We start from the raw sequence: 15,609 nt of genomic DNA on the forward strand, positions 1-15,609 counted from the left end.
GTTTGGTGTCCAAACTCATGTGGCAGCAAAACTTGATCTGAACTGATGGGAAACTATTAATACTTTCATTTATCTCACTTCTTATGAATGTTTACACGTTTTGCTGCAGGAATACTAATGTGTTGGTTACAGAGTACTGCTTCAGAACTTGCTAGGGCTATTAGCAATACACATCCCTATTACCTTTCTAAAATCTGAAAACACATGGAAGGTGAAACACATCTAGATCCAAGTATTTCCTAGAAGGAACTGTAGATCAGTGGGCTTCCCTGGTGGCTCAGCTGGTAAAGAATCTGCCTGCGACTGCAGGAGACACACAAGACCCAGGTTCGATCGCTGAGTCAGGAAGATCCCCTACAGAAAGAAATGGCTACCCACTCCAGTATTCTTGTCTCAGAAATCCCAAGGACAGAGGAGCTGGCAGGCTACAGTCCATGGGGTTGCAAGAGTTGAACACAACTTAGCAACTAAACCACCGAAAACAAATCATATTTTCTAAGAACCCTTTTTATTTCATACCTCTGTTTATATGTGAGGATGTTCCATGGTGTGTGGTTTATTATTAGGGCAGGTGCACATCCCTCATGGTAGTCAGAAAAGCTGATGACAGTTGAATGCGGAGCAGTATCTACATCCACCAAGATACCCCCATTCTATTGCAGAAAAAAGGAGTATGTCTGAAGCATTGGTTTAAACTGCACATTACATTTAGAATTTCAATCATTCATACAGATATTAAAAAGCCTGTTTTCTTAAATTCCTACAGAAAATCACATTGGCTCTGATCTCTTACAAACATATGTACAGCATTATATATTGTTAGAGTTAGCATATCTTCAATTAATTATCAGCACGTCTTAATAAAATATTGTAAAGCAAACTTTAAATATCAAAGATATTTTATTTTAAAAACAGGAAAACGTACCAGATCTTCCAAGCTCAATAAAGTGCCATTATCCTGTTGGTTATAAAAGAATGGCCTGGATGATCCCTCACAGCTCACCACTCTCACACAAAGCTTGCCTGAAAATTTCTCAGGCCAAAATGGAAGGTTCTGAAAATATGAAAGTCAAATATCAGTCTTAAAACAATACTATGGTAAGTAAAACAGTGGCTAATAAAGTTTTAAATTCTAATTCAGATCATAACTCAATTATCACTGTTTCTTAAAATAGCTCCTTTACATTTCATATTGAGATTATTGACAAAATAATGATTATTTATGAAGCCTAAGAAACTCCATCAGAAGAATAGATGTATTAGTCTTTTCATACTTACAGAATAATTACAATATGAGGAACTGAAGTGCTATTAGGAACATCTCAAATATCTTAAATATTTAAAAATTATAATCTTAATATTTGCTTTTATGAATTGCACTATTAATTCTTTCAGAGTATCTTGTCCTAGATAAACCACAAGGCAATTGAAGGCAGAGGACCTTGCTGGCATTCCTGACACTATCCCCCTATAGCTGTCTGATCTTAATCTTGACCTTTTTGAGCCTCAGTTTTCTATCTGTAAAACTGAGATTTTAGTTCATAAAACAAAAGTTCCTCACCCATGACAGAATACTGGGTAAAAGCTATTTTGGAAAAGAGTACTACTACTATCAAACTCACATCAAAGACAAAAAGATAAGGAACACGTATTTGTTGCCAAGTCTATGGAGATCATTCTAAGTGCCTTGGAAAGCCCATGCCTCTTAGAGGTCTAACTTTGTATTGTAAGTGGAGTCCCTCCTCTTAAACTTTTTGCCAAGCAATTTTAAAGATAATTTTAGAATTCTTTTTAGATGTAAAGAAAAACAGTCCTATCCTTAAGTCAGCTGGTTTGGTTGAAAACTCAGGCAAATTCAAGCAGTAATGCTTGTCGGTGCACCTGTCCCCTCCCCAACTTTCCTTATTCTCTTCACTTCACCTCTTGTTGAGTCTGCAAAGTTTTGCAAAGTTTTGTTCAAATACCAGCCCTTCTATGAAACATTTGCTTTTGATCTAGGCCACAATGATTTCAATCTCCAATAACCTTACTGACCTAAAAAAAAAAAAAACCCTGAGATTCAATTTCCTTCTCTGTAAAGTAAGGTGGTTGAATTTTGGGGATTTTTTCCAAGGAAACTTCCAGTTCATCTATTCAGAGATCCTATAACCACCTATCAGTCAGTTCAGTTCAGTCGTTCAGTTGTGTTAGACTCTTTGTAGACTCCATGGACTGCAGCACACCAGGCTTCCCTGTCCATCACCAACTCCTGCAGCTTGCTCAACTCATGTCCATTGAGCTGGTGATGCTATCCAACCATCTCATCCTCTGTTGTCCCCTACACCTCCTGTCTTCAATAGTTTCCAGCATCAGGGTCTTTTCCAATGAGTCAATTCTTCGCATCAGGTAGCCAAACTATTGGAGCTTCAGCTTCAGCATCAGTCCTTCTAATGAATATTCAGGACTGATTTCCTTTAGGACTGACTGGTTGGATCTCCTTGAAGTCCAAGGGACTCTCAAGAGTCTTCTCCAACACTACAGTTCAAAAACATCAATTCTTTGGCACTCAGCTTTCTTCACAGTCCAACTCTCACATTCATACATGACCACTGGAAAACCCAAAGCCTTGACTAGATGGACCTTTGTTGGCAAAGTAATGTCTCTGCTTTTGAATATGCTATCTAGGTTGGTCATAACTTTCCTTCCAAGGAGTAAGCGTCTTTTAATTTCATGGCTGCAATCACCATCTGCAGTCACTTTGTATCCCCCCAAAATAAAGTTTGTCACTGTTTCCATTGTTTCCCCATCTATTTGCCATGAAGTGATGGGACCGGATGCCATGATCTTAGTTTTTGGAATGCTGAGTTTTAAGCCAACTTTTTCACTCTCCTCTTTCACTTTCATCAGGAGGCTCTTTAGTTTTTCTTCGCTTTCTGCCATAAGGATGGTGTCATTTGCGTATCTGAGGATACTGATATTTCTCCTGGCAATCTTGATTCCAGCTTGTGCTTCATCCAGCCTGGCGTTTCACATGAGGTACTCTGCATAGAAGTTAAGTAGGCAGGGTGACAATATACAGCCTTGATGCACTCCTTTCCCAATCTGGAAACAGTCTGTTGTTCCACGTCCGCTTCTAACTGTTGCTTCATCAAGTGGGCCTTAGGAAGCATCACTAGGAACAAAGCTAGTGGAGGTGATGGAATTCTAGTAGAGCTATTTCAAATCCTAAAAGATGATGCTGTGAAAGTGCTATACTCAATATGCCAGCAAATTTGGAAAACTCAGCAGTGGCCACAGGACTGGAATAGGTCAGTTTTCATTCCAACCTCAAAGAAAGGCCATGCCAAAGAATGTTCAAACTACCATACAACTGAACTCATCTCACACGCTAGCAAAGTAATGCTAAAATTTCTCCAAGCAAGCTTCAACAGTACATGAACCATGAACTTCCAGACGTTCAAGGTGGATTTAGAAAAGGCATAGGAACCAGAGATCAAATTGCCAACATCTGCTGGATTATCAAAAAAGCAAGACAGTTGCAGAAAAACATCTACTTCTGCTTCACTGACTATGCCAAAGCCTTTGACTATGTGAATCACAACAAACTGTGGAAAATTATTTAAGAGATGGGAGTACCAGACCACATAACCTGCCTCCAGTAGCTTGCCATATATTATCTTCTTCTCTATGTATTAATTTAAGAGAGTCTTAAGCCTTCCAAGATTGGATGCTTCTTGAATATAAAGACATTATCTTGACTACTGACAGAATAGTACATTATTTATATGTACATTTTACAGTACATATCCACATTTATACACATAGGAAGAACCATAAAATGAGTGTTAACAGTCTAGACTAGACTAGTGATAAATATTAGAAACAATTCTTTCTTCTTTTTAACATATGCTTATAGTATGAAAGGGAAGTCTTTCTAAGCTGGCTGTCATAAATTTTAACACACAAATATGGTAGCAAAATGATTATGACAGAGAGATATATAATTCTTATTTACATGTCGATATTTACTTGTACATTTTCGGAGCCAATTATATTAAAGGAAAATTATTACCTCTGAAGAAGCAATGTAGTTCCATTTATTAGTCGGCGGTGAGCCATCAGATGCAATCTCACCAACTTCCAGTTCTAATGATGACTTGTTCTCAATGGTATAAAAGGGAGTCAAAGTGACTATTCGTGTAAGATTAAAACTGCTCATTTTGATGCTGACACCAACCTGTGGAAAGGAAACAAACAAGTTTATCATTTCCCAGTACTTTACACACCTTGAAACACACACAGCAATTCACTCACAGTCTTCTTCAAGTATTTTAAAATAGGATTTCTTAAAAAAATAAAGTAACTAAAAAGAACCATATTCCATGACTATCTTCTCACTAAGAAGAAAAATTTCAGTTCCTTAGTCTGGGACCAGCAGAAACCAATTCAAGAAATATCAATCAGTAATTTAACAAATGATGACTCGTAGTAACATTCCAAAATAAATTGTTTTAAAATCAGTGTACAGTTTCCTTTGCTGCTTTATTCTCTCTGCTATCAATAAAATGAAATAAAAATTTTAAAGAGGTAATAAAACAAGTGAACTAGTATCAGATTATTCAAATTGTTGCAGTGAAATTTAAGATTTAAGACTTTTTGGCAGGGAGTGGTATGGATGTGGATTCTAGTAATTCTGAATACTTACCAAATTCCTTCCTTAAATGTATTCAAATCACTGTCTTAAACTTTGACAAATTTAGGCTGTGCTTTGATACTAACTGTACTAGAAATAAGTAGACAGACATAACGTAATAGTAGACATCCTCCATGTAATACTTTGAATTCACATTTCTATACCCCTGAGGATTTCCAGCTTATTTAGTGAAGAAAATGTGAGTGAAATCAGAGGTAAATAAGCAAGCAAAACCTTACCAGGTATTCCATGTTGTTGGCAGGACACTTCACACATCCGTAACTTCCCACTGTATCCAATGAAAAGCCATTGGACCACGAACTAGTTGAAATTTTTAACTGTACCTACACCAGAGAACACAGACAATCATATAAGAAATCTAAAACACTGTACTAATTTTATTTGATGGATAGGTGCTAGACCACTAGAAATGTATTTAATAACATGAGACAAAGAAAAGTATTATCAAAGGCATGCTGCACATGGGTAAGAGAACCACAGGAACTCTAGGGGACAATACAATAAAAGCAGAGCTCTAAAGTTCCCTTTGCATTCACCTCTGCGATGAGTATGATGAATTTAAAGACGTGTACCAATGAGACCTTCTGTTACTTAGGAAGGAATTAAAATGTAAAGTGATATTTTCCAGTGTTAGGTTTTTTATATAGAGCTAATGAATTCTTAAACTTTTAGCACACACAGGAAATTTATGCTTTTATTATTCAGCAAACAATGAAAAGTGTTTTGATAAGCAGAATGGAAGACACAATACCTGTCCTCAATAAGCTTCCAACTAAACAGAGACAGGAAATACACACTAATAATTATAATGCAAGACAATGTGATAACAGCCACATAAGAGGGATAAAATCCTATCAAACTGACAGGATAAAAAGCTTACTTATGGCTATGGGAAAAGGTAAAGTTTTACAGAAGAGATCTAATTCTGCTCCTGTATTAACCTCCATCTACCCAGCAGATGATAAAAACCTGAGTACAACCAAAGGTCAGACACACAAACAGGTACAATATCAAGCATTAATCAACACTTTATGACAGAGGTTCTCAAAGTATGGTCTCAGGCCCTATTCAGACCTACTGAACTGCACTATGGGGGCTTGGCTCAGCAGTCTGTTTTCAAAGCTCTCTAGGTGACTCTGTTACACACTGAGATTGAGACTGAGAAGCACTGCTCTAATAGAACATGCATGGGATATCTAGCTCTGCTTTAGATGATCAGAAAATCTTTCACACATGTCAGGCTGGAGCAGAATGTCAAAGCATGAACAGTGATAACGAGAAAACAAGAAGCAGGCAGGGAAAGCGTAGGGCAAAAGACATTCTAAGCAAGTGCAGCTACACAAAAGCAATATCAAGATGTGAGTTTGCAAAGGAAAGAAGCAACCAGAGCAAAAATGATCAGATCAGGCCTTAGGCTTTGTTTTTCTCTCGAAGGCCCGCCTTAATCCTTCATACATATGAGGCTCAGTTAAAATAAACCAAATTCAACTGCTCTCTCTTTTGAAATGCCATTGCATCACCGGTAACCTACATAAAGTCAAGCTTTCCACTTGGCACTATGTCAAGAACAGAACTAATTCTAGGGGCACTGGAGAAAAAGACACCTCAGCTTTGGGACACTATTGTTGTTAGTTTATAATACCCCAATTAATCATGTATTCCTTAAAAGTAGTCTTGGATCTAATGCATACCAGTGACACTGAACAATTTGTTTTATTGACAAAAACGCACCTTATTTTTACTAAAAATGTTCTTCTTCTTGAAAGAGAATAAAACAATATCCCTAAAATCAGCTGGATGTTTCACATGCGTATCTTCTGCACGATACTGGAGAACCCGAGAAGTCTTGTTGATTAGCCAGTAGGGACTGAAAATGGAGAGCTCCATCTGGCTGCCAATTCGCTTGACATGTATCGACAGGTCAACTGTCAACGTTTCTGCGGAGTCAGAAGAAAAACACACAAGGAAGAATTCGGGAAGGGTATTGCATATACGGAAATGTCCATTCCAGTTTTTGCCCTGATATTTCACCAGAACTAATTCCATTATTTCTCCACTGATTCGCGAATGTAGAACATTGCTTGTACTGCCTTCGGTCAGCTCATGAGTTTCTGCTGTTCCCTAAAAACAAACAAAAACTAAATTTGCTTACCAATTAAAAAAAATCTCTGCAATAACTTCCCTATCTTATACAAATACTAAATTACCTACCAGATTCACATTAACTGAGAACTCTTCAAGGTACCATCTTTACATATTATGAATATCCAACAACTACTAAGGACTAAAAAGAAAACACTGTAACATAGCCAAAGGCAGAAGCTGTCATTCAGCTATCATCGGGCCAATGGCTGTTAGTTTTGAGAAAAACTCAGACCCATGTCAAGAATCTAAGGCTGGATTCAAGAACACTGGCAATTTCCATTAAGAGATATGTCATTACACGAGCCACATAACAGCCTGTGCTTCAGCTTCATCCTTTATTCACATTCTACACTTAATGGTTCTCATACAAATATAAAAGGAAAGTGATGTCAAACTATTCTGACAAGCTATCTAAGGTGGAACCTACTTTAAAAATGAGTAATGGCAATATAATAAACTAGGCTTCCTTACCAACAGCTTCTCTTGTATAAATACTACTTGAAAATGAAAGTGAAGTAGCTCAGTTGTGTCCAACTCTTTGCAACCCCATGGACTATAGCCTGCCAGGCTCCTCCACCCATGGGATTTTTTTCAGGCAAGAATACTGGAGTTGGTTGCCATTTCCTTCTCCAAGGGATCTTCCTGACCCAGGGATCAAACCTGGGTCTCCTGTGCTGCAGGCAGACTCTTAAATATCTGGGCAAGAGCTTACTAAATAAATACTACCTAGGTCATCTAATTAATTTTAGTCTCCACAAGTCAAGGGTGGCTTCCTGTCACATAAAGAAAATCAATTTAGGTTCCAAATACTATTCAGATTTTTGTATTTTGAAATGTTGTGGCATGAACAAATTTAAAAGCATATACTATACTTCATTACTAGAAAATGTTCCCTAATACTTCTTAGGACAGACCGTAATTATTTTTTGGTTCATCTTGAACCAAATAATCATCACTTTAAAATAAATCTGAACTAAATAATCATCACTTTAAAAAACTTTAACTTCATAATAAATTAAGATGAAGTATTTTCTCACTGGTGCTCTTCTGTACTTTAGCTAAGAGAACTGCACTTAGATAATAAAGAGATGATTATAATTATTAATTTATAGCAGATGCAGCAGAGTTCAGTGGTGAAGAACAAGGAATCACATTGCTTCGGTTCAAATCTCAGTTCTACCATTTGTTAGATGCAGGATTCTGAGCCTGTCACTTAACCCCTCTGTGACTCAGTTTCCTCATGTGTAAAATGGGTCAAATAGTAGCAACTTCTTGGGGAAGTTATTGTTTGGACTAAATAATGCATGTAAAAATACATGAACTAGTGGCTGGCACAAAGTAGATGCTATACCAATTTTTGCTATTATTATTACTATTAAAGCATTACAAGTATGTGATGTAAAACACTGACCTCAACAAAAATACCATTAAAAAGAAAAAGAATTCACTCCATGCAGTAATAAAAGTCAAACAAAATGCAAAACAGGGGGCATATATGTATACTTGTGGCTGATGCATGTTGATGTATGGCAGAAACCAATACAATATTGTAAAGCAAATAGAATTTTAAAAAAATGCAAAAGACATACCTCAAGTAAGTATCTTAGAGAATATGGGAGAAAATTTCGCAAGGTGACAGTAGGGTAAAGGTGAATGATGTAAGCGGGATCCCAGTCTTCCGCCTGTGTACTTATATAGCTCAATTCATCAGGCACAGCAACTGTGTTGACTATGAGAGGTAAGAAGTTCATTTCTGTTGATGGACACTGCAGCATGCATCTGACTTCTTTGCTCCGATGAAGCTCTTCCTTCCAGGAAATATAAGTGGTGGATTCTTTGTACTGATGCTCTAAGATACCAGCTGGCTGAATGAACAACTGACATCTAAAGGAAAAAACAGAGTGGGAAAAAATTTTTTACTGAGAACTTAAGAAAAAGAATTCAATTGACTCTTCTTGATGACTCTACAAGACAAGTACTCTTATTCCTATTTCTATAGATAAGAAAAACAAAGCTAAGAAAAGTTAAGAAACTTGCCCAAAGTCACACAGCTGACTCACAGAGGCACCTTCTGAGAAAAACTACTCTGTAAAAAATGACAACTAAAAAAAAAGTTAATTTCAAATACAAAGACAATCTAATAAGCCTTATAAAATTCTGAAACATCAAATACACAAATGAAAAAGTTTCATTTGGCAAATTCAATAATAATTAAATATAATTCTCCATATGTCTTAAAATTGGATTTTATAGATCTTTAGATAGTAAGAATTATTGTTATTGTAGAATACAGATGTTTTACTTTTTTCCCAGAATACAGTTGCTAATTCACAGAATTAAAAATATACATAATGAATCTTTCATAGTTTAATATATTCAAGGAAGTATCTACCTATATGAATCTAAAGGAACATGGAACTCCTCTTCAGGTCTGGCTATTCCAATGCGCTCCAACAGCTTCACATTCTTAACATATTTATAGATGATGAAAGCAATAGAAAAATGGTTTTTAATCTGTTGGACAAAAAACATACAAGTTGTTTAAAAAGATGTAGACATTCAAAAAGAAAACTGTGAGCTGCACACAATTACATTTAGATCTAAAAAACTGCAAGCCCAAAATTGGAAGATACTTTTATGGTAATTGAAAACTTTTACTTATTTAAGTGCTATATATCTGAAATTTGCTGTTAAATGGAAGCTAAGAATTATTACGATAGTCACATGTTCACATATTACATACTGAATTTTAGTATACATTATAATCTTTCAAATATGTATTAATCTTTGAAGACTTCAGCCATAATATTTTCTTCATTATAACCTTTTCTCAAAGTACTATATGACTAAACACAAAAGGATAGCAAAGGAAAAATGAGGTAAATAAATATGGTATAGTTCTTCCTTAACTTCAATGTAATATGCTGCTGCTGCTAAGTCGCTTCAGTCATGTCTGACTTTGTACAACCCCATTGAAGGTAGCCCACCAGGCTCCCCCGTCCCTGGGATTCTTCAGGCAAGAACACTGGAGTGGGTTGTCATTTCCTTCTCCAATGCATGAAAGTGAAAAGTGAAAGTGAAGTCGCTCAGTCGTGTCTGACTCTTAGCGACCCCATGGACTGCAGCCCACCAGGCTCCACCATCCATGGGATTTTCCAGGCAAGAGTATTGGAGTGGGGTGCCATTGCCTTCTCCGTAATGTAATATAGGTAGGACCTAATAGCAAACTGAGAGATAACAAGGACCAGAACTTGAAATCCTTTCATTTTCATCTAATTTTCTAGGTAAGAAGAAATGTTCTTTTGCTGACCATATGCTGAAATCTGTTATAACACACAGAAAAAGAAAAATTAATAGTCTTAAAAGTGAAAAAAATATTTATACAGGTTAACATGCTGAATTATTTTTTCTGGGGAGATCATTCCAATATTCCTTCACACATACTTGAAAAATGCAATACAAAGAGAACGGAATGTAATCTTATTTGACCACCAGCTATTACTACAATACTCCTCAGTTTTGAATCTTCCAAGGAATAGACAAAACGTTTCATTAATTTTAAACCCAGGAGACAACAATAATCGACTTTAAACTAACAAGAGCATTTTATGAGATATTTAAAATGAAGAATGTTACAAAAGTAAGTTGGACAGGAAACAGCAGCCAATTTAAACTATTATTCATTTCTGAAAATCAGTAATGACCTATAATAAAATGAAGTTTTATTACATTCCCATGGTCAGCCAAGTGATTTAGTATTTCTTGATATACTAAAAGGAACACAATTCACTTAATGCATTACCTGGAGAGGAGAACGAACAGTAATTACTTTATTCCCTTCAGTTGCGTCAATTTGTACCACGAGTGAGTCAAAATGACTGGTATTAGGATTCCATACATTATACAGCTGCCGTCCAGGTCTGGCAATTGGGACTTGGGTTACTTCTGTATATCCATGAGGTGCTAAGGCAGAGCATTCCAAATACTAATTTACGCAAACTTTTATAAGACAGGATCAACAGCAACACCTCAAAATAACAACAAGCGTATTCTTCCTCATGACTAGAAATGATGACTACACAAAATTCTTGTCTAAGACACAGGAGCTAACAAAGAAAGGAAACTCTTTATTGTTATAACATTTTCTGACCCAAAACGATTTCTCCTGAGGTGGAGGTTTTGTGTGTATTAAAACAAACAAGACCCAGTTCGTTCCTTACTTTCCCAACTCTAAAAAACAATAAAAATCATCTTGTTTTCTGAAATGGTGATAATTACTGTCAACATTCTGAGACATCTGAATGTAGTTACTTTCACTCCTCACTGAACTCCCGTCCTTTCTGAAGCATATGGCATACTGCACTATTTAAGCGTATAGAGATAATTTAGCTCTTTAAGGTAATTTTTAAATTAATCAAGTTTAATTTTCTCAAGCTTAGAGAAAGAAAACAAAAGTTTGTCAACTGTTTCAAGCCTTTAGAAATCTGCAGCAAAATATTTTTCCATATTTTACCAAAAATAAGCTGATACCAGTACTTCTAAAGATGCCCTTAAAAATAAAATAATACAGCATACCAAAGGTCAAAGAGAAGAGGGAGCTCTCTTGACGGCTGAGTATAGACAGTTTCCCTTGACGTGAAGGTTCCATAGTGGCATATTCCAATTCCAGAATCTGACCAGCATCAACATCACACACATCACTTTTCTCAGGGCAGCCCATCACTCTGAGATTATGATTGGGCTGCACCTTAATGGGAACACCTACAGAATTCGTTACTGTAAAAGGAGCCCTGTCTTTTAAAGAGTAATCAAAAGTAGAAGCAGTGCCCTCTGAAAAACCCTGAAAAAGAACACAACATCACAATTAAATATTTGCAAACTACAAGTTTTTTTAAAAAACTAAATTATGACTATATAATTTTTAGAAACTAATGCTGATGACACAGAAAAATAACACACACATTTCAATTTAAATTCGATTTGACATACTGCAACCAAGAACTAAACATACTTTTGCTAAATTGTTGAAAACATTAAGACAGCTTTTGGATATTGTTATATTCATTGTATCTCCTGAAGAAATATCAATTTCTGTTTGTGGCTCAGGAATTGCAATAAAATCATCTCCTGGCATCAAAGTTTTATCTTGGACTGGATTCTTCTTTACCTACGAGGGTAAATACATAACAAATTTATCAGCCAATGAATAATAAAATTAAAATACTCTTGACAGAGTTAAATTCTTCTAACTTTGCCACTTAATGTCAAGGCTCCTCAAAATTCTCAAACATATTCAGTGCTTCACCTTGACTTAGCACAGATCAACATTCTTTCTTTCAGTGTGTAATCCACACGTAGGGAAATGTTTAGAACTGCGCCATGGAAGCACTCCAAGGAAGTTATGATAGTTGTCTCTGGTCTATTCTCTACAGAAAGCTATTTACCTAGAGTCACCTGACTGATTGCTCATTTTATGCTAATGAACACTCTAAGAGGACACTGAAATCTAAACTTATCTGCACTGGAAGTAACACCTGGAATTTTTTCTACTTTTTACCAGTAATACCTATAAATAAGTAATACAATAAGCTTCCAATCAGTCATCAGACTCCATCATAGCTTTTATTCTAAAGGCATTTCAAATATCTTATAAAACTTCCTTTGTTAGCCCACCTACACCAAAGAAGGCTAGGTCAGAAATATTATTTCTACTTTACTGAGAGGAAATCGGGGACATAGGTTAAGTGACTGCTCATCTTTAAAATAAGAAATTGCTGAACCAATTTCAATGCCTCACACTTGAGTCAGGCTGCCCCAGAGAAATGTGATGGGATCATTTGTGAAGGGTATAAAAGTATGTTCCTGTTAATCTAGAAAGACGAGCTTCAGTATCTAGGACTCTGAAGGGTTTTCAAGAAGTACCATAAAGAGGTAACATAAAGAATTCATGAACCAGAAGAGCAGTTCTTGAGTCTTTCGGTGTCTTAAAATGATTGAGGATCCTAAAGAGATTCATTTATGTGGGCTATTATCTATCAGTATGTACTCTATGAGAAACTAAAGCTGCTGTTGCTACTCAGTCACTCAGTCATGTCCGACTCTTTGTGACACCGTGGACTGTAGTACACCAGTCTTCCTGCCCTTCACTATCTCCTGGAGTTTGCTCACACTCATGTCAATTGATTCTAAAAAAACTAAAAACTGAGAAATTTTTAAATATTCATTTAAAACTAACATTTACATGTTAATAATATTTTAGTGAAAAATAACTGTTAAAAATACATAGTGAGAAGGGCATTTACAAATCTCTTTAGGGCAAACCTTAGGAGAAGACAGGTGGATAGTCAAAATGGATAATCAACAAGGACCTACTGTACAGCACATGGAACTTAACTCAATGTTATACGGCAGCTTGGATGGGAGGGGAGTTTGAGGGAGAATGAATACATGCATGCGTATGGCTGAGTCCCTTTGCTGTTCACCTGAAATTATCCAACATTGTTAATTGGCTATACCCCAATACAAAATAAAAAGTTAAAAAAAAAAATAGAAGACAGGTGGTCTCTCATTTCTAATTCTGTATACAATCTGTTGCAAAATTACATGTTCTTTGGGAAATTCCACTGTTTGCTTATGAGAGAATGAGAATGAAAATGATATACAATGACTGGATGTTATTATGAAAAGAATTTTGATCCTAGTGTCCTCTAAAAGGGTCTGAAGGATCCTGGACTACATCTTAAGAATCTCTGAACCTTTTAAAAGAATATATGTAAATTAATGTACACAATGATATTTTATGATTTCCTTACAGCAAGGCTTAAATTCCACGGTCTTTTCTCCTCCACTCTCTCAATCAGTGGCTCCCAAACAGCATGGGTCTCATTGTAATAATGAACCTGGAAAGGCACAGAATTAACAGAATTATAATGAGAGTCTTTAAACTTTAACTACATATTTCCATAACCAGTATAAAAATACTAAGTAATGTAATATGTCAATAACCATTTTAAAAACATACTAAAGACACAAAGAATATACATAAAGAAGGTGCATTTTATTCTACTCTCTTGGCTTCAAAAACAAATTATTTAGCAAAAGAACTCTTTAAAAATGATGGCCAAATAAACAGTATTATACATCAACAAATTAAATATTAGACTGTATTATCTATTCATATGTATACTTGCTATGATCATGCACACAAAAAAAGCTCTCTTCTTAATTCATCAGTTGTACTTTTAAGAAGTTGCCTCTGCAGGAAGGTAATAATTAATGCGGTCATACCTCTAATGTCATGTCAGCAGAAGCAGCCATTAGGGAAGTCCAATTTTTAATATTTCCTGAAAACTTAGACTCTGCCAATAATAAAGGTACAGTTCGATGCCCAAGGCCACATTCTAAGGTAACTTGAACTGACTCAACAACAACAGCACAATTTTCCTCTATCGACTGATTTTCAACATCTCTGAAGCTTTCTGTTAATTCTGTGCCCATGTCAACACCAAGAAACCAAGAGTTGCAATCACTAATAGATCTGATGTCCCAGAGATTTTCCGTTTCCTTAGATGTATCTTTGGATTCATCTTCTTTTGTCTTTGGGGACATAGCAGCCATTATTGTCATCACGGTATTAAGAATTATGGGTGAAATCTTTAAAAAAAAAAAGCAGAAAAAAATTCAGAGTAAATTCTTTCCCAGATGAGAAGAATGAATACATAATGCAAAAAAATTTAAGTAACTAATTAAAAATTTGAATATATCAACTGTATAACTAAGGAATACAAAAGAGAGCACACACAAAATCACACATCCAGTCAACTGACCTCAAGCCAGGGATTTCTGCTCAACTTGTTCTAGAATTCAGTAACTAACATGCATGTCAACTGTTGAAACCTAAAGTTAAATCAATTAATTCAGAGGCAAATAGTGTTATGTGAAGAGAAAAATGCAGAAGGGTAACTGAATTTTTCAACCAGCTGCATTAACTAAACCAACTGTGTGATCCTCACCAAGATATACACACATGGTTTTCACTGGTCTCACTGAAACAGGAAACCTGAGACTCACCATGGAACCCCTTTCACATGAAGACATGAAGAGTCCACCTCCTACCATCTTTGTACAGTTTCTTTGCTCACCTCTTCATTCGAATCACTGTGCCTTGGTTCTTACGTCTTCCATGATGATGTCTTCCATGTCTGGTGAACACCATCTCAGCCCACCCTCCACATGATTTTTCTAAAACCCAAATCTGAACATGTCATTCTACGCTTAATAAAATCTTCAACAACTCCCCCTCACTTTCAGGATAAGATTAGATCTCTCTTAGTTAAGGACACAAACCTCTTTGTGACCTGACACCTCATCAATTAGTTACCCATGACTTTCCAAAGTTTGAGCAATAATTTAAGTGGATCGTTTCAATGTTGACTTCTTACAATACTTACTTATTTAATATCCTAAAGAAATATGATTACATCACCAAAAGAAGGATCTAGTATGTGGTGCTTCCCAAACTTATCTGTCAACCGAATCCTTTTTTGCCTTGCCTTGTTAATGTAACCTATAACTAGTCCTCTTAGTCCCAATTCCACTATACCATTCTCCTCAGATATATGGGATCACCCCTTCAAGACCTTAAAGGATTTTTCAAACCTGCACCTTTATATATATATATATATACAATATATATATACACATATATATATGTATAAATATATATACATGTAAGTGTATGTGTGTGTGTGTGTGTATATATATATATATAT

General features: G+C 35.8%; 1 protein-coding gene across 2 annotated transcripts in view; it reads right to left on the bottom strand.

Moving 5' to 3' along the window:
• Positions 1 to 15,609, bottom strand: part of VPS13C (vacuolar protein sorting 13 homolog C) — a 190,056-nt gene that overhangs the window by 38,430 nt on the left and 136,017 nt on the right. For both annotated transcript variants that reach the window (XM_025295705.2, XM_025295707.2), the window contains exons 52-63: positions 14,126 to 14,491; positions 13,651 to 13,737; positions 11,850 to 12,005; positions 11,414 to 11,678; positions 10,641 to 10,801; positions 9,231 to 9,352; positions 8,428 to 8,722; positions 6,425 to 6,814; positions 4,912 to 5,016; positions 4,052 to 4,216; positions 926 to 1,054; positions 520 to 653 (exon numbers count right to left, since the gene is read on the bottom strand). In XM_025295705.2, coding sequence (XP_025151490.2) covers positions 520 to 653; positions 926 to 1,054; positions 4,052 to 4,216; positions 4,912 to 5,016; positions 6,425 to 6,814; positions 8,428 to 8,722; positions 9,231 to 9,352; positions 10,641 to 10,801; positions 11,414 to 11,678; positions 11,850 to 12,005; positions 13,651 to 13,737; positions 14,126 to 14,491 — 2,375 coding nt within the window. The remainder of the gene's footprint in view (positions 1 to 519; positions 654 to 925; positions 1,055 to 4,051; positions 4,217 to 4,911; positions 5,017 to 6,424; positions 6,815 to 8,427; positions 8,723 to 9,230; positions 9,353 to 10,640; positions 10,802 to 11,413; positions 11,679 to 11,849; positions 12,006 to 13,650; positions 13,738 to 14,125; positions 14,492 to 15,609) is intronic.

The sequence above is a fragment of the Bubalus bubalis genome, chromosome 11 (assembly GCF_019923935.1).
Source record: "Bubalus bubalis isolate 160015118507 breed Murrah chromosome 11, NDDB_SH_1, whole genome shotgun sequence".
Lineage (NCBI taxonomy): Eukaryota > Metazoa > Chordata > Mammalia > Artiodactyla > Bovidae > Bubalus > Bubalus bubalis.